General features: G+C 40.6%; 1 protein-coding gene across 1 annotated transcript in view; it reads left to right on the top strand.

Moving 5' to 3' along the window:
• The window catches only part of CDC73 (cell division cycle 73), an 82,777-nt gene extending 65,504 nt beyond the window's left edge, over window positions 1–17,273 (top strand). Inside the window, exons 14-17 of the mRNA XM_037142903.2 lie at window positions 5,450–5,611; window positions 8,602–8,702; window positions 12,866–13,007; window positions 13,895–17,273. Of these exons, the coding sequence (XP_036998798.1) occupies window positions 5,450–5,611; window positions 8,602–8,702; window positions 12,866–13,007; window positions 13,895–13,931 (442 nt within the window). The 3' untranslated portion in view covers window positions 13,932–17,273. The remainder of the gene's footprint in view (window positions 1–5,449; window positions 5,612–8,601; window positions 8,703–12,865; window positions 13,008–13,894) is intronic.
• Window positions 17,274–19,861: the final 2,588 nt, after the last annotated feature.

Below are 19,861 nucleotides of genomic sequence, written 5' to 3'. Positions count from 1 at the left end.
TGCACTTACCGTATTTGGATCTTTACTGTTTTTCCTAGCTCTGGGGTACTTAATGATTTGTGAACTTGGTCCTTACAGTTATAATTTTTAGTAATGTACAACTATACTTTTTATAAATATGTTTAAGTAGTGGTAGAAACTTCACGATAAGTTTTTGAAATGTTAAAAAAATTGTCTTTAATTTTCTGTTCTCTAAATCTTTGCATTGCTCCAATATATTACACATCTAATACTTAAATATTTCATAATAGAAGAAAACAAATAGTGCAAAGAAAATCTCAAAGTAAATTTTAGTGTTTTTCCCCTTCACCTTGCTACAAAGAAGTCACGCAGTTCAACAGACCACGCTCTTAGGACAGAGCGTGCCTAATTTTTCTTCCAAGTTTAAAACACTCCCTTCATTGTTTAACACCTCATTGCAGCTGACATGTCCCCTGCAGTGTGAGTCAGCTGGAGGCTTTGCTGTGTAATTAATGCATAATTGAAACCTCCTCCACACAATTACAGTACTGGCTGTAACCCATGGCTCGGGTTGGCATAGATGCTGTTAGGTTTCATGGAAAACTGAGGATTCTTCAATTTTCTAGCCCTGCAGTAAGTAAAAGAAACAAAACAAAATAAAATCCACCCGAACCTTTACTACCCTAAATAATGAATTAAGGATACATGATGGAAGCATTATAAATCACCTTCCCCATTTATAGACATGACCTTGAGAGAGTTTTAGACTTTAAGTATTCAAAATAAGCTGGTCTGAGGCTGCTTATGATTCTGGCCAAGTTCCAGCGAGGGGAGATGGGCGGGGGGGGGGGGAGGTGCGTAGGAAGTGCTGAAGACCTGGGCAGGTAGCACGCCAAGCAGTTGCTGGAGTTGACCCTGGACCAGGAGAGTGCAGAATGACTCAGCCACTTTGGAAAAGATGCAGGAGTCTCTTATTTTTGCTCATTACTTTGAAGATACTCCATTGTTTTCCTCTGTTGATGACAATGGGTTGGCTCTTGGTGTGACAGCCCGGCCTGTGGAGGAGGTGGTCTTGACCTGGTTATTTTGAAAGAGCACCGTAGTTTGCCACGGGTAATGTGCACTTGCACTTGAGCGCTGCCCATGCAGAATGCGCATCAAAACTCTGGGCCAAAAAGTACGCGTCGTACATGCAAAATACAGTATCTTGAATTTATCTGTGTATCGAGATGTAGATTTCATATATCTGCCACTTTGGGGTTCATTAGAATTAAGTTTATGGGTTGGCCTTTTTCATCAGTTCCGTTTTTTATCTCTTTAGATCGGTGATTTTTCAAACTTTTCTGCCTTATGGCACACACAGACTAATTACTGAAAATCTGTGGCACACCAAAAGAATATATTTTTTGCTGATTTGACAGCAAATAGGTACTCTTTTTACTCCAAAGTGACTTTATCTTACTATTTTATTGTATTTTTGGCATTAACAGTTACCCCTTTATACCCTTCTTCGTCCTGCAATCAGCACACCATAGTCCATGCCCATGACCTCCACCAAAGTGACTTTTTAAAAAAAAGTCAGGTACCCGTGACTTGTATATAAGGATTTCTGGTACCGAGAATTAACAGTCAGATGCAACCTTATTATGTGACCCGTACAATGCAGCTCTACTCTGTGACCTATATGTGTGTTGTCCAACACAGGGCATTCACACCAGATGGCTGCTGTGGTGGTGGCTGTTGTCACTTTTTCATTTGACAATCTAAGGGAAAAGAAGTCAGTTTGGCCCTAAACCAGTCAGGTGTTGCATGTTTTACACATTCTAACACACCAGTTCAAAATTTCTGCTTTAGATATTACTTCATTGTTCTTTCCCCTTCCACTGTTTTTGCTCTTTTCTTTCTGGGACTTAAATAAGATAAACTTTAGGCCTTTCATTTCATCTTTCACTATCTCTTACATGGTTCTGTTTTCCTCATCTTTCTTTCTCTGTCACGTGCATTTTTGATACTTTAACAGTTAGAAAGTTGTCTATTTCTTTGGCCATGCCCTAATCTGATTTTAAGTCTATCTATTGCATTTTTAAATTTAGATAATCTAATTTTTTTTATTGCAGTGATTCTTTTTAGTTCATTTTCAAACCTTTGATCTTTTAAAATAAATTTTCCCTTTACATATTTGTAAGTTGTTTTATAAGCTTTGATCTTTGACAGTTGCATCAGTGAAGTTTTTAGTTATCTTTTTGACTGTTGTTTCATTCATGACACCTCATTTCCTTGTGTTTTTACAATTCATTTCATGTTTTTTCATTGTTTTCATTTATTCATCTCCTTGGAATTGTTTTTCTAGAAATTTCTTGATTTATAGAATGTAGGTGGGGGTACTCCAGAAAAGATTTGCATTTGTGTGTGCTGACATCTGGGAGCACAACCATTTAACACCACTTTAAATTCGCACTTTGAGGTTAACTTCCAGATGGTATTTTCTTGTATTTTTTAAAAGTCTATTTATTTTATTTAGGAAAAAGGAAAACCTGGGAAATAGCCATAAACTTGTCCTGTATGTATGTATGTATGTATGTATGTATTTTCCTCCCCCAAGGACATCATTCCCATTGCTTTGGTGTGAGGGGGAACAGACAGACATTGATGTGAGAAACATTAATTAGTTGCCTTCTCTTATGTGCCCCAGCCAGGAATTGAACCCATGACTTTGCCGTCTGTGGGATGATGCTCCAGCCAACTGAGCCACACTGGCCAGGGCTTGTTTTTGTTCTTACAGTAACATAAAGGCTAGAACTTAACCTAGCTTTATCCCATTTGCATTTTGTTCTTTGACAAATTGATTGTCAGTGCTTGGCAACACTAAATGAATGAGTCAATGGACATCAAAATATTTCTTCAAATCATATGTATCCATCTACAATCTCAGTTTTGTAGTTCTGGTTGTATTTGTTGGAATGCTTTTAGTTGTAAATGATAAAACTCACTCAGAGTAGTTTTATCAAAAATAATTTACTGGTTCAACAGAACTCGAAGAGTGAGGCTTTGGGCACAGCGGGGCGGACTGAGGCAGTCGGGACTGCCTCTCGGGCAGGTTCTCCCCTTAGGGACAAAGGCACTTATCAGAAATGTCAGGTTAGCAATCACTGGCCAAGATAGTGCCTGTTTCCCAGGAATCCCAGCAAAAACTGCAGGATTAATTCTCATTGGCCTGGCTTGTTTGTTCTAAACCAATCACTGTGGCCAAGGTTAAATCTTGCCTCAAATCTAAATGAGGCCAGTTTACAATTTTGAGATTTGATTTTCCTTGCAGTTGCCATGGCATTGGCTACAATTGGTGGTGAGGGGCAGGAAAAAGGGTGGGCAGTGGGTTTGTTTCTAGTTTACTGTTATACGAAATGTATCCTAAGAGTTCTGGCTTTATGAAAGAAGTTTTTGTGAGATACCCTTCCTTGAGCAGAATTTGGGCTGTTTCCTGACCCAGGAATCTGCGAAATAGAGTAGACAGCAAAGTTTAAGTCCAATGAGTTTGCCAGTGCCTTCCATGCACAGAATTCTGCAGTGTTCTGGTTCCCTGGCTTTCCTGTCTGGGGCACAAGCATCCTCTTCTTGCTGGTTACCTCAGAGGTGCTTTTAAAATGTTTTTTCTACTTTGTCCTACTTTGGAAAACTTCCTGACAGTGTTTTGTAAGGTTAAACCTATGCTATGACCAGCAGTTCCATGCATAGGTATTTATGTAAGACGTGAGAGCATATGTTCACAAAAAGACACACACAGGGTGTTTATTGAAGTTGGATTTGTTACAACCCCAACGGTAGAACTGCCCAAACGTCCCTCACGGGGGAATGCATAAACAAATTATGGCGTAGTCATACCATAGCCTTCTCCCCAGCATTCAAAAGGGTGCGCTAGCCCTACCCGAGCCTGGGGGAATCTTGAAAACCTCAGACTGAGGGACAGGAGCCAGACCCCCAAGAGCACATCCTGTGCAATCCTGGTGTGCATTCCTAGAGCAGGGAAGATGGATCCTGGACGAAGAATGTCAGACTAGATGCATGGCAGACTAGAGCTGCTGCCTGTTCGGGGAGGGAGCCGGGAGGCTTCCTGCCCGGTGCACGAGGAAGCGTCCGGCCCAGTGCAGGTGTTTTTGATCCCAGTTGGAGTGGCGCTTAGACTGAGTGCATGTTTGTGAACGCTTACCTGTCTTACCTGTCTGTGAATGTCACTCTGTATATTTTATATGTGCTCCATGACATACTACAGTGTATGCAGAAATACACGAAAAGGAAGTAAATGCGGTGTTCAGGAAGCATGTATTTATTCCTGTTGGAGGAGTAGCCTCACATAGGCTACTTTCTTGTAGATGAGTTTTCATGAATGAATCCCTAGGCAGTAGTAAAATGATATCTGGGAGAAATCCTTAAATGACACAGCAGTCTCAACTTTCTCATTAGATGTGCCATGGATGTGAAAACACTCTGCTTGGAAGTGAAGTTTACTGTGACCACAGTCACATTGTACGAACAGCTCTCAGGGTTACACAGTTAGTATCACTTCACAGTGGATCCAGTGTGTGGGATTGGAAATTTGCAAGGGATTCTACCCAGTGCAAGTTCTCCTGCATCCCCATCCTCCTTTGTCTCCCGGGGACTTGAGAGCAGGGTGATACTCAGTGCAGTGACTGCACTGCATCGGGCCATCGCCCCGTTTAACCGTAGCTCATACATTGCAGACTGTGTTAGCCAATAGACGGTGTAAGAGAGAGTGTGTGTGTATGTTTATATTTCTTTAAGCACTGTTTTAAAATGCTTTGTGAATGCTAACAAACCTAGAGCTGGCAACAGCTCTGCAGTTTGCTGAATTATTTTTGAGAATAAGGTTGATGGTACAGTCGATAATTGAACTACATAGATTTGCTCATTTACTAAATTACTAGCAATATTTACTATAACAGACAATTGGCATACACTGATCTAATTTCCTTACTTAAACATTTGCAAGGCATCCCTGAAATTTTATGGCATTTTCTAATTTTGCTGGAGCACTAAGCATGAAAGGGGGCATTTGGTGCAGTTCGTGGGCTGGCTGAGTCTCCCATCCGGGAGGGAGCCCAGTCGGCCACCTCACCTTTCTTTCAAGCCCTCCTTTAATTTATCATAAAATTTTCCTCAATAGCCCTTGAGAAATCAAGGGTCGGTACGGTTTTTCTGTGTCGCCTTGAAGAGTGCCGAGTGCTGTTGAGTATGGATTGTGTGTCGGTGCGAGACACTCACCTGGCACTGCAGTAGTGAGCACGCCCCCTGTTCGACGTGCAGAGAGAAGACCCACACTCCCTGAGCATCATGGTCTATACACACAGAGCAGGTTTAATTTAAAAAATGTTTTGGGTTTAAACCTCAATATTTAACAAAATAATCATGAGGTATGATTTATTTTTTCATTTATAAAAATGCATTATTTGACCTTTTCTTTATTTTTTCAAAGATTTGTCCCATCAGATGAAAAGAAGAAACAGGGCTGCCAGCGGGAGAATGAGACTCTGATACAGAGGAGAAAAGACCAGATGCAGCCCGGGGGCACCGCCCTCAGCGTCACGGTCCCCTACCGGGTGGTGGACCAGCCCCTGAAGCTCATGCCTCAGGACTGGTACGGTGACCTCTCTGCATACTCGGGCGTTTCTGGTGGGGTGAACGAGGAGCACGTTTACTGTGGGTTATAAATAGGGCCTGTTTTGAAACCAGGGGTGATGCCCAATTTGGTCATCAATAATACAGTCCAGTGATACCTACTGAAATCTCTATTTGATTTTACTTGTAAGAGACACTAACTTCTGGAAAACTCAGTAGACATTCTTTCCACTTCCCTGTTTTGGATCAGCTTTTAGAGCAACACTTGAAAACAGACTAGTGTTTTGAGGTCTACATTTTAGATTTGGAAAATTCAGGTTTTCTGGTAAGACACAATAAGTAAAGTCATTTTTGCACTTATTATAAGGGAATAATTTAATAAAAATAATGTGATTACCCTGGTTTAGTCCTTTATTATATTAAAATGTTTTATAATAAAATACTGAGCTATGTGTAATATAAAGAGCCTTATAACCTCAGATACATAAGTTACCTTAAACTACATCAGTGATTGAAGCTGGAGTGAAACCACAAGTGTGAGAGCGTGTCTCTGTGCCTCAGAGAGCACAGCACCTTAGATGGAATTTTCCTTTGTAGCCTGGTTGGTCCTCAGACCTTACAAAGTCAAACCACTGGCAGTAAACTGTACTAAAGAACAGAGGGCTCCTGTTTCATAGTTCTCCCCCAGTACCTAAGCAGGACACGTTGAATATTACATGAAGTGAGTAAGAGAAGAATCTCCGCTATCAAGTTAAAAACTCGTAGGATATGGGCATGGCGCATATTTGTATCTTCTTATTTGCAGAAAATGAAAGTAGCAGCATGTACAGGTGCCATATTTGTGTCACAGAGTCGTGTGTGTGCATATTCACTAAGTTGCCAGCCGCTGGTGTCGGAGTAGGGATAGCAGTACTTTTCTGCTTTGCTTGTTGTCCTTTCGGGAATTCACTGGGAGGAGTGTTTGCATCACCCTGCTGCCTTGCTGGCTCGGGGAGACCCAGTAGGATTCAGGAGATCTCTGTCCAGCAGACTCCCTTTAGTTGGCAGGCACCTGGAGCTTTCAGCTGTGTGGTGCAAGTTACATCATAAAATTAAGAGGCTATTTAATGGTGTGCTCTATTATCAAAGACGGTTTTGGCCATAGCGGGCAGGTACCCTTGAAAGCAGGGAATTTTTTGTTTAAGATACAATTTTAGTCTCAGAGATTTTGAGCAGATTAAGAATTTTAATTTTTATTTTAACCCAGCTGTGGGTTTCCATAATAACTGATTTTTAGGATTTTTATTTACTGACTGGAAATTGAACTGGTATCCTTCTGGTCTGTAGACAGTGTCCTGGGCCCAGTGTCCTGGGCCAGACAGGCTAGGGCTACTGTGACTGATTTTTGCTGTGCGTTTTTTACTTGACTGGAGGATAGACCTGGTTTGATGTTGCATTGGATGGGTATAGTCTTCATCCAGGGCTGTAGCTGCCTTGGACCACTGGGCGTCCTCAGGACCTTTTGGAGGAGTGTTGAGGTCAAAACTTTCCATCTTAATACCAAGTGGCTATTCTCGTGATTTATCGATCCTCACACAGGGACAGTGGCATAGCCAGTGTGCAAGGTTCACTGTCTCCGACTCCCTCCTCCTGCGCCCCCCCTCCCGGTTCTCCTTTTTCTGGTATGCCCATGCACTTCCTTCCCTCCTCTGTGAAAGGAGTGGTGACAGGCTCGTCTCCAGGACTTTGATGAGGGATCAGTGTGTCCGTATAAGTTACGAGTGAGCTGCTGAGATCAGTGCTGGCACCTCTCAGCTGCTGAGAGGAGGTGCCCCGGGGAAGGTCACTAACGGTCATGTTGGGTTTTGTCCCCACCTCTTTGGTTCCAGGCCTAAGGTGTTTATGGCAGTATGCTTATGACTTACTTCTCAAGTTAATTAAGCATTTTGTAAAGTAATGAAACATGAGGGCCTAGAAAGGGATTTGTGGGGCTTTTTTTTATGAGAACAAAATTAAATGGTTGGAAAAACAACTTGCTTTCAGAAAAACTTAATGTATGGTGAGCAAAACAGTTTTAAAAACAATTGAAAAACTTAAGGTCTATGGTTTCTGTACTCAGATTACTTTTAAAATAATCAGAAGTCAAAAATAAGGCCTTATAGCTTCATAAAATTGGTAACTTAAAATCATTTATAGCATTTTTAATTAAAGTAAAATGTGTTTGAATTTTAAAAGATTTCCTTTTTTGGTTTAAATTCTCACCTGAGGTCATATTTTCATTGCAGAAAGAGAGAGAGAGGAGATATCAGTTGGTTGCCTTCTTATATGTACCCTGGCTGGGGATTGAACTTGCAACCTGTACCTTGACCAGGAACCAAATCCATGATCTTTGTCTACAAGACAGTGCTCCTACCAACTGAGCCACATTAGCCAGGGCTAAATGATTGCCTCTTAAAATGCAACTTTTTCAATAAATATATCAGCTACTGTTGCCTGTTGCTTTGGAGAAGTGGCCCCTCACTGTAGTTACTGCAATAGAAGGGGAGAAATAAAAGGCTGAAGAGAGCCCTGGTTGGTGTGGCTCAGTGGATTGAGCGCTGGCCTGTGAACCGAAGGGTTGCTGGTTCAATTCCCAGCCTGGGTTGTGGGCCAGTTCCCCAGTAGGGGGCACTTGAGAGGCAACCACACATTGATGATTCTCTCCTTCCCTCTCTCTCCCCCTTCTTTCCCCTCTCTCTAAAAATAAATAAATAAAACCTTTTTAAAAAAAGGGTAAAAGATCACATAGGCCGTGAGTGTGATGAATTACATTTAAAAGATTTAGAGTGGAAAACACTTGGGATGCACAGCAGTTGTTCGTGGACTCTGACGACGACAGAGCAGCGGGCAGTTGTGGTCCTGTGCCCGTGTGCCTCCCAGTGTGGGCAGGACACTGTGCCTCAGGGAGGATGACGAGGCTCTCGCCTGGAGGATCACAGTGTGTGTTTGCCTGTCCTCTGTCCACTCTTCTCACCCCCTTTCTGTTTGCAGGGACCGGGTTGTGGCCGTGTTCGTGCAGGGGCCTGCATGGCAGTTCAAAGGCTGGCCGTGGCTTTTGCCTGATGGTTCACCAGTTGACATATTTGCTAAAAGTAAGATTCTGTTTTTTACTGCTGATTCAGTATAGGCGTGCTCTTGTTTTATTTAAGACGAAGGGTCCCCTGTGTTTCTGCATGTAGATACGTGCATTAAACGATTCCCAGTAACATATATAATGTTAATTTTTACCTGTGAAATATTTTAAAGCCTTTTTTAATATTAATGTCTTCTGTATACATGAATTATTGCTTGTCCTCCAACATTAATAATTTTTAGGCTGCTTTAAAGTCATTAATACTATTGCATGTCCATACATTGTAATTAAGATTGATGGCCAGCATATATTGTTACTGTAAGTTCCCCGATGGGAGGAGCCTAATCTGCCTTGTGCGCTCTTGTTTCGTCAGCACAGAAGAGTGTGGTGTAGAGGCAGCATTCAGCAGGTATCTGTTAGCGAGTGGGTTTCGTGTGGCTTGTACCCTTTAGTGAATAAAAAGTAGATCAATTTAGCCTGGGTTTTTTTTGTTTGTTTTTTGCTAGTAGGGAGATTTCAGTTATTGTTTGAATTTGAGTACCCAGTGAAGGTAGTAGCATAGAACTCCTTTATGGCAAACATTGTCATGAAACAAAGGCTCATGAACAGCGCCAGCTCTGCTACGAGTGTGGACTGCGCTGCACTGCGGGCAGCCTGCTCGTGGGGGCCTCTGGGTGCGTTACGGGCCCACCGCTGGGCCACCAGACACTGCCCACACGCTGAAGATTGAACCGTGTATGGGTCTCCGGTATTTCTAACATTAGGATTGCTTTTTATGTTATTTCTGGAACTTGAGTGATGCATATAGTTAATAAATGAAAGTTAAAAGGTCAGGAGGCATTGAGAATGTTATTAAAAAGTAAAATGTCAGTCTGCGTGAATACTGTGTTTTACCTACTTGTCTTGCTGAATAGCATTGTAAAAATTATGATTAGAGTGTCTTCAAGATATAAATACTCTCTAAATTTCATGAAAGAGTATAATGATGTTTTAATTGTCATTTTCTTCAGATTGTTAATTTCTGAAATTTAGGTGTAAGAGCTTAGAGACATTTTAAAAACAGTTGTTAGTAATGATTGTCTTCTATGAATTAGTCTTCCTCTTCAGCCTTCTTTACTGACTCCTTTCTACCAGCAATTAAAATGAAAGTGCTCTTGCCCCTTCTATCTTAAAAGCAACAGAATGAATCAGACCCTTCCCCTCACCTTTCTTTCCGGCTCCTTTTCTTTCTGCTTTTACAGCTAAGCTTTTGAAAGAATGGTCTTTACCAATTCCTCACTTTCTTCTCTCTAGTTCCTAATTCACTGTGGTCTCATTTTCTCGTCTTCTGCTAAACTCTTCCCACCAAACTCACTAGTGACCCAAATATTGAATAGATATTTTTGACCTCCTCCTTAGAATTTGACTCTCTTCACCACATTTTCTCCTTTTTAAAACGTTACCTTCCTGTGACTTGTTGCTTTCTCAGATTCCTTAGCTACTTTTCCTCTGGCTTCCAGCCACATGTTTATGCTCTTGCTATTTTTACAGATTTTCTCTCTTGAGGAGTTCTGATGGCTCTCCTTCACCATCTTTGTCCTCTCAGTCTCTGGCTTGGTGTCGTGGGTCCCATAGCTCAGGATGGACGGCCAGGTGACTCACGGGAGGTCCCATCGCGCATCGGGCTCAGCCTGTCCCAGGGCAGTTGAGCATCCTGTACTCTCCCTGAGCCCCAAACTGCCTTTTCCACAGTTAGTTTTTAAGTGATTTGCCCAAGTCAGAAAGTTAGAAACATATCATTTCTTCCTTGTTATTGGTCTCTTTGCTGATTTCGCTTGCTCTTCTGGTCCCTCACCCCGACCCGCACAACACTGGGAACAGTGGTGCCCTTAGGCGTGGGGTGACAGCAGGGTGCGCGGGAGGGGACGTGTGTGGGCCGCGGCAAAGACTTACATTTTCTTTATAAGTCGTAGTTTTAGAGATCCTAAATATATTGACTTGCCTAAAATTGCCAAATAAAATCTTTGCAGAATTTTGAGGTTGTAACTAGATACAGCTTTCCTAAAGTATTATTTATTGTGTTTGAGGTGGCTACATACATTTGTGATCAAGACTTTTAGGTGATAATTTCTTCAAATTTTTGCTAGTTATTTAAAAAGCATTTTCATTTAATATTTTTTGTATTATTTGTCTGTCGTTTGACATCATTCTATCTTCTAAATGTTATTCAAGAGCACTATTTTAATTTTGTTTGCTTTTTTGTTCCCATAAAAAAAATGTTGACAAGATTTCATGCAGGTTTCAGAAAATGAACAATTTTGAACCATGTAAAGTAGTTTGCTTTGGTAGTCACTGTGTTAGCAGATAACTGGCTTCTAAAAAAGCTTGTTTCTCCTTTACTTTTTGCTGATGCTTAAAGCCTTTAAGTCTTTTTTTGAATAAGAAAGATTTTTTTTTAAAGAAAGATATTTTGTGGTGATGTCTTGGTTTAAGCTTGCTTGCCACAATTGCTTTGTGCTAATGAAATATTTTGTATGAAAGAACCCTTGTGTTTCTTTATCATGGCTCACACTTTTGGGCCCTGATATTTCAGCTTTAATTTAAAAATGTGTTTCTTTGTTGGAAGAACAAATGTTGTATAAACTAAATTCGTTGAAATTATTAAAGGGGACTGTATATTTTTGTTGCTTCAGGTAAATCATTTTTTAAAATATAATACATATTTTAAAGAGTGATTTAAAGCAATTATATTGAGAAAATTAGAAAAGTGAACCATGTTAAGCAGAATAGGACATATTGAGATGTGAGTTATTTTTTAAAATTTAAAAACAATCAAAAAATATTTTCTACCCATAAAAACCATTTTAAAAATGGGTTTTCTGAAATCATTGACATGAAACCCCTATAATGAATTGGTTTAAATAAATCAAATTGAATTCAAAATGAGTAATGTGTCCAATGAGAGACTTTTATTTATAAAAGCAAATAATTTAGAAATAATGTTTGTGTTTTTTTGTGGGCACAAATGACTATTCATTTGGAATTTCCATGAAGAATTGGACCTTGATTGGTTTTTAACACCAAAAGCCAGCCAGTAAGCCAGCATGCATTACGGGACAATCTGTAAAGTAGCTGTCAAAAAATGAACAAAGTTAATCATTTTCTTAAAAAAAAACAAAACACCCTAATAATACTAGATGACAATGGTGAGAGGAAGAGTCATATTTTACATTAGAACAAAAGTAAAAAATGGAAAGGCTGAATGTCTTCCCTGTCGTGTGCGTGTGTGAAACGACAGCTTCACTGAGGTTAAACCATCGAATTATCTACATCTAGGTAGCTTTTTCCAGAGGCCTTTTGGGTTTTTTCTTTTTTTCTTTTCCCCTTTTCATCATTTCTTGGCAAGTCCCATTAGTTCTCACCCCTTGCACACCTCTTCACTGTTTGTCTTTCCTCACTCACATTTTCTCCCCGTTGATTGCATCTGCCTCTTTCTCTGGATTTCCGTGCTGCGGCCTTGCTCTCTGTTCAACACCTCGTGTTGCCTCCTCCTGTCTGCCTCCTCGTGTCTGCAGGCTCACCGTGTGGGCTCCTGGGTGTGGCCTGCGAGGCGGTGCCGCTCCAGGTCTCCGCATTAATCACCGTGCACACGTGGTTCCACTGAATCGCTTCTGTTTCCAGCGTGAACTGCCTTCTCCTTGATCATGCTGTCCCTGCTGGCTGGGCCGCTCGTTCTGTGTTAGCCTCATTCTTGCTTCACCAGTAGGGTGCTTAGATTAAACCTCACTGCCCATGTGAGCCTTTTCTGAATCCCACGGTCTGGGTAAGGGGCTCACAGGTGTTTCTGCAATACCCTACCTTTCTTTATCATGCTGCATTCGAATTGTCTTTCTTATTTTTCACTGGTCTGTAAGCATTTTATCGCACTTCTCATTTCAATCCCATGGCTGGCATGTATACACAGCCCTCAGTAAATGTTTGTTGAATTGAATGTTTCTGAGGATGCCACAGGTTCTAGCATCAATTTCAAAATTCACTTTGGTTATAATAATGGCTTTGGTTGGTGGAAGAAAAATAGTTTTATGTTTTAGTTTGTTTTATTTTGGGGCTCTAATGTCTGCATTGTATGTTTTTATTTTTCATAAAGTACTTTAATAATTTTGACTGCACTTTGAATTTAAAAAAATATTTCCTCCCATGTAGTTAAAGCCTTCCATCTCAAATATGATGAAGTTCGTCTGGATCCAAATGTTCAGAAATGGGACGTAACGGTGTTAGAACTCAGCTACCACAAACGTCATTTGGACAGACCCGTGTTCTTACGGTTCTGGGAAACACTGGATAGGTAATTGTGCTTCTGAAATGCACTTACTCCTGCTTTACCGCGTTGACCCCCATCTCTTCAGTCAGACGTTACACTCCTTTAAGTTGTGAACCATTTCTCCCCATTCCATGTTTTTGAATACTATCTAATTTGATGTTGAACTACAGTAGATCAGGAACAAAGGTCTTTGTTACAGTGACTTCAGAAACAGGTGGAGAAAGGGCTTCTTGCTTGGTAGAAAGCAACTAAAGTCTGAGTCAGAAAACTGCATTTTAGTCTGGGTTTCTGTGGTCTCACTGTGTGCCCGGTCGGACCTTGTGTTCTCTCCACCCAGGAGCTTGGGTTAAATGATCCCTATGGTTTTTCCAACATGAGGTCTCTAACTCTGGATCTGAGTTGGGGTAACTCATGAAAGGAATTTAATTTCTGAATTTGTTTGAATTACTAGTATAGAGTTATTAAAGTCCTTTACAAGAATATCAGTTTTGTAATTGGACAATAATCACAGTTAATACCACTGAGTCTATTATTCTCTTTGAGGCACCCATTAAAATCTAACTTTCTTGGTCTAAGTCTCCCACTGAATATTATGGCTTTCCTCAAAGTCAGAGATGATTGAGGTTACCCAGTGATGAGAAGTGAAAATGTAGTAAAAAGGAACGTGTATAATTCCAGCCAGAAGCTCTTAGATTACAGACTTTAATAAGAGGAATATTTCTTCTGGTTTATTTCGGAAGTCTTTGTATTCCCGAAAGTTATAGTAGGAAGTTTCCAGGGTTTTTTTTTTTAAGAAAACAAAATAACCTGTTTCACTGTTTTTAAAAAGTCAACTTATTTTTACATGTAATATTTTAAAAATCCTAAAATTCTCAATAGTCATTATAACTCATTATAATACTATTTTTCAGGTACATGGTAAAGCATAAATCCCACTTGAGATTCTGAATCACATCATCTCCCCTTGTGCAAATCTGGATTTAAGAAGCATCGGATATACCTTGATCTAAAGACTGCCTGAGAGTCAAGCTTTATGAATTTATCAAAAACTTACAATTAAGAAGGTCACATCGATCAAAAGACCTCATTTGATGCTTTATGCTTCAAAGGGATGGTGCCCATCATTCATATTAAGCAAACTTTTTGGCCTACAACTATTTTTTTAATATTAGCCTTCTAGTCTGTAACGGAAATTGTATATTTTGATAGAAGTTTTTTCTCCATTGGTTAAACTAGCATTACTTAAAATGTGTTTCTTTAGAAAATAAATACAGGTTATAAATGTGTGTATATTTAGAGGTTATATGGCTCTCTAAGCCATCTTGCTTCTGATTTTTCATTGCTCTATAATTCCTTTTATTGAAAATACTGTGTTATGAATGGTATTAAATTTTAGTTTCTGGAACTTGCAAAACCAAGCAAAGGGATGTGACTATTTTGAATGAGTCAAAATGTCAACCTGTATGTGTACTATATCTATACTTTATTTAAAAAGGAATAATGAAAAATCAAGAACAATTCTTCAGCTTTGGTTGAACTGTTCAGCCTTTTCAAGACTTCTTACTTATATTGAATACATTTAATGAATGTACATGCTTCTCACTGACTTTGGGGATTTTAAAACTTAGAATGATATATTTCTATCTGTGATATCTTTCCACTTGAAACATCTCAAAACACAGATTGAAAACCTTGTAGGCTGTAGTACTTTTTATTTTGGGAGCCAGAGTATGATTTGGGGGAAGGAAATGTATGAGTCCTACTGCAATGTGATTTTAGCTTCCTTATCTTTTCCCATAAATCCACCTTGATTCTTAGCTTACAGGGCATGGGATTGGAGTCTGCTGTTTCTAGGCACGTGGACCTCAGTCCTTATCTTCCATTGTCCCTGAACACTGATAAACTCTCCCAGGCACCAAAGAACACATTTGCTTAAGTAAGTGTCTGAACAGAAACAAGATAAAAACACTGGTATTTTTATGTGCGTATTCAATATCGTATGAAATAGAAACCTATATTTTAACTTAGTAAGATATTTTACTACTTCTCTACTTTAGGCAGCGTTGCATCCATAGTACAATGAATGAGCCTTTTCCGTGAGGCTTAATTTCACATTTTCTCACTCAAAAGCAACTTGGAAACTTGACTTCCAGTTTTTACTGTTAGAATTGTTGCTGATCATTTATATCTACCCTCCCCCCCGTCCCCATTTTCTCCCCCCAGTGATTTCTCTTAGGTTGACATTTTTTTTGTAAACATCTAACTCTTATGTCCAGCTGACATTGTCTAGCCTCATTTGTAAATTTAATGCTATCATAAAAATGAGAAGCACTTAACTTACTCTTTCACTGACCATGAAAGTCCATACCAATAGGGAATAGAAAACGAGACTTATTCATGTGGAATTCACTAGGTTTTTCAGAAGAAAAACAGTCAGCATTTAAAATGATAAGATTTTAGAATATTTATAAGGTTTGAACAGATTCAGCCCCCTTCTTCTCTGCATCCTCTTCTTGACAATAAGAGAAAAAAAATTTCACATTAGAATATCTCAGCATATAAATTTGTTTTCAAAATAAATTATGTATTGTATAAACTTTCTCAGTGATGAAATAGTCATGGTCTAGAATCTGTAATATTTTAATGTAAGATTACTTGTTAAGACTACTACGAGTGGACATGAACTACCTTTCTATAAAGATTTTTAGTATTTATACTTATGTCATGTATGAAATTTACTTGATAACAGTGTGGTTAAAATTGGGAACATCTACTTTAAACAGGATTTATTTTTCTATCTTGAATTTGCCTTATATGTATTCAGAGGCTTCTGGAAATACTGTAAGGAACATTAGGAAAAGTACAAATATGCTATGCCATGTATTTTAAAATCCGACCTTAGCATGTACCTATTTTCTTTGTCTCTCTCTGTTTTTTGGCAGTTCAGTCCCTTATTTAGGTCTATGTAATTAATTTATAGACATTAATTCTTAAACAAAAAACCCAACTCACAGCCAATCACTGTTCATGACTCCAGGTCCTACAGCAGCAGCCATCACAGTGCCTTGCACATAGTAGGCATTCAGGAAATCTTTGTATACACGAATCAATGATGTATTTTCAACATAACACAAAGTACTTTGTACTTGGTCTGGGAGTTTGAAAATACAGAATTACAGGGAACAAAGAGGCATTCGAAGACACTTAAATGGAAATGAACTACCCATTCATAAATTTGACTTACCCATAAGTTATGTTACTAGGCCCCTTGTCTTACCCCAGCGGATACAGAAAGCCCCACTGCATTACTCCACAGACACTCCTCTGCCCCAGGGAGCAGTGGGAAGCACCAGGTTTCCACCGGCAGCTGCCCACCCTCATTGCATGCTGGAGCCGTGTGGGGGCCTTGGTAAAAGACCATTCACTTCCTGAGTTCTGATTCTGGTCTAAGTGGTCTGGGGTGAGACCTGGTCATCAGTGTTTTGAACAAATTCTTCAGGTTCAGAAAGGATTGAGAATTACTGGTATTAAATGTGTTTTCTTCTCCTTAACTTTTTTCTTTTTTGCGGCCACCCTTTGCACTAGACCATCCCCATTATTGGTGGTATTGGCCTATGGTTCCACATGACAAATTGGTTTTATTTATTTAATATAGGAGTATTTTGCTGTTTAATATTTAAACAATGTTTAATATATTTCATTATAAACTAGTATTGTAGTTTATGATTTGTTTCCCACGTGTCCATATCTTTACTGATTTTTTTTTTTAAATAACAGCAGCATGACGACAATTCATACCAAAATAACTAATCCGTGGAGGAAAACTTCGTAATTTTTAAGGTAGAAGGAAATAAAGTATTAATTTCTTATCTGCCATGCAGAATGAGAGTTTGCTTATGAAAAGAAAGAGGCATACTTTTTAATTGGTCTACACAGAAAAGTAAAAATAAATTATTCATTTAAATAAAATTAATGATCTAATAAACATTGAAGGAAATATTTTTCCTAAATAAAAATTTTTGTGACTCCTAACAAAATTAAAGTGATGACATTGTTCTTTTTTGGAGGGTGGGGAGGGGGTCTTTAGTTGCCATATTTCTTACTATATAACGTGACGATAGGATACGTGTATGTGGCCAGAAATGAGATGCCACTTTGTCAGGTAACTTATTATCTGAATCTTACTTGTTAAGCTAGTTTATAAACTTCTCTGTGACCAATGGTATATTTTATAATACAAATACAGCAATTACAAACGCTGGTCAAAATGAAAGAAAACATGAAAAATAAATTCAATTACATTAGCCTTAATGTCATTTGACTGAATTTTTATTAGTTACTTGGATTTGACATCCACCTGGTTACTTGAATGGAAGCACATTCACTTTAGAAGTAAAAAATGGAAGAGGTGACTGAAGTGAAGACTGGGATTAGAAGTTCGGAAATGCCTTGTTCCCGTGTGGCCTGGCCTGCTCACCCTCACATTTGGATATGCATCGACCCCCAGCATGGTATTTACATAAATATGCTGGGGTAATAAAAATGGAAAATGTGTAATAGATTTATAAAGAATAATATTCAGTAAGTGCATAATAGCTAATCGTAATTTCAAGATCTGGATCTGGGCATATATGTATTATTTCAGGTAGTGAACAGTATCTTGGGAATTATAAATGCGTGCCATTTAAGTGAAAGCCTATGACGTAAACGAATTTTACTACCAACGTTTAGAAAGTGGGGGGTGGTTGTAAGTGATCTGAGAATTTTTTTGGCACCGAATTCTGTTTTATCCACTTTAAATTTACTAAAAGCTGCTTCACTTTTGAGTGGGAAGGTTGTGCGTCACAGACGAGGGGTGGGCACTACGAGGCACTGTGTGGTCACCTCTTTGTACTCTTTCTCAACAAGTGGTTCGTGAATGGAGGTTAAATTTGGGCTGCATGACCTGATAAGATGTGCAGTTTATTTCAGCGGACTTGGACACTGAAGGTTCAGTTGCAGATAAGACGGTGTGTAGTTGAGAGTTTCGGGAGGCCCGGGGACCCAGGTGACCCAGCCCCCGGGTGAGGAAGCCCACGTGCTGCCCCGGGGTGGGGGCGGGGACACGTGGGGGCCTTCTCTGGCAGGGGGCCTGGAGGCTGTCCGGAGTTCCCTGTTGAAATGCGGGTGACCCCTGAGCAACCCGCCGGTCGGTTGGTCGCGTCCTCACCGTCAACGCACCGGGTGGAAAGGCGGTTCCGGCGCGGGGTCTGCAGGCGGGCTCTGCGCCTGCGCGGAGCCGGGTGGCTCGGGTGGTAGCGCCACGGTCGAGGTCTGCCCCAGGTCCGCCTGAGTTTTCACGCTGGAAATCAGCCAGTTCCCCGCATTGAGCCCCCTTCTCTCTTCGCGAGTTAAGTACAGTGGAGACTCGGACCTTCGTACAGGTGGCGAGACTACGTCCCTCCTGTGGCCCATGGGTGAAGTGGCCCTTACAGGTGAGCGTCCTCATCGGGACATTTGTAATTTGGATTTTCGTTTTCAATCACAGTTTACATTCGGTTATTTTGCATTAGTTTCAGGTGCACAGCGTAGCAGTTAAACACCCAGGTACTTGACAAAGGCCGCCCCACCCCTATCCCGTATGTCCGGCACCCACCCGGCTGCTGGGCCTCGCGTCCCCGCGGCCGCTTTGTGGCTGCCCAGCCGGACTTCTTCTCCCCTCACCACCGAGCCCCAAGCCCCCGCCTCTGGCTGCCACCAGTCTCTTCTCTGTGTCTGGGAGTCTGTCTCTGTTTCGTTCATTTTCCTTAGATTCCACATAGAAGGGAGGTCATATGGCATTTGTCTTTCTCCGACTGGCTGATCTCACCAAGCACAATGCTCGCTCTCCCGCAGCGTCCATGCTGTCGCAAACAGTAAGATTGCCTCCTTTTTCGCGGCCGAGTAATCTTCCATCGTGTAAATGACCAGCTTCTCTGTCCGCTCCTCTATGGATGGGCACTTGGGCTCTTTCCTGACGTTCACATTTTACATTCCGAGAACAAACCGTGCCTCCGTGTCAGCGGATGGGCAACCCCATCGTGCTGAGAGTGGCGCCAGGGATCCTGCAGCCCAGCGTCCTTGGTGATGAGTCTCATGGCCACGCTGGGACCCCAGTCCCGTTCAGGTGGCAAGTGCCAGCAAGAGTGCTTGCTTTTCTGCTGGGTCAGGGGCGCCCACACAGCTGGAGGAGGTCCGGTCCGAGATTTTAAAACTGCTTTTCTAAGGCCCGGAGGTGCTAGGATGAGTAGCAGCACCTGGCCAGAGAAAGCCTTTCCCTCCCATTTTCTACACCACTTGGCTTTAGTATTTGGTTATGTTAAGGTCAGCATTTAAAGTGGGTTGGAAGACTTTTCCTCTCGATTTCCTTAAGTGACACCGAAACAAATGATAAAACATGGCCCCAGAGAAGCCTGTGTTGTTGAGTCTGTCTCATAATTACGTGTAGACCATTGGGCACAGAAGTGTTTAAAGTTAATGAACAATTCACCCTCATCCAGTGTAGATTCAGGTTAGATGATGGATGAGGGTATAGGAAACAGAACACCTGCGATTTTTGTTGATCATGTTTCAATCTTCTTGTACTTCATTCACCAGAAAACTCCAGGTGGGAGAACATGGGGTTTTTATAATGTCGACTGGGTAAAATATGGTAACGTGTTTTCATAGGACTGCCTTCCTGGAACTTACAGTGTTAAAAATGTAAATAGGGCAACAGCATCTGTTTCTCTTCTTGAAATCTTTACGTAACATAAACTTGGTTTTCTTTAAAATGGAATCCTTTGAAAGTTTTACAGTGTTTACACTTAGTTATGTATTTTCCGCAATGCACTGTGAAGTACAAAAGAGGGGAAGGTTAC

The sequence above is a fragment of the Artibeus jamaicensis genome, unplaced genomic scaffold (assembly GCF_021234435.1).
Source record: "Artibeus jamaicensis isolate MK-2021 breed Jamaican fruit bat unplaced genomic scaffold, CSHL_Jam_final contig_467, whole genome shotgun sequence".
NCBI lineage: Eukaryota > Metazoa > Chordata > Mammalia > Chiroptera > Phyllostomidae > Artibeus > Artibeus jamaicensis.
This window is presented reverse-complemented; position numbering and strand designations above follow the sequence as displayed.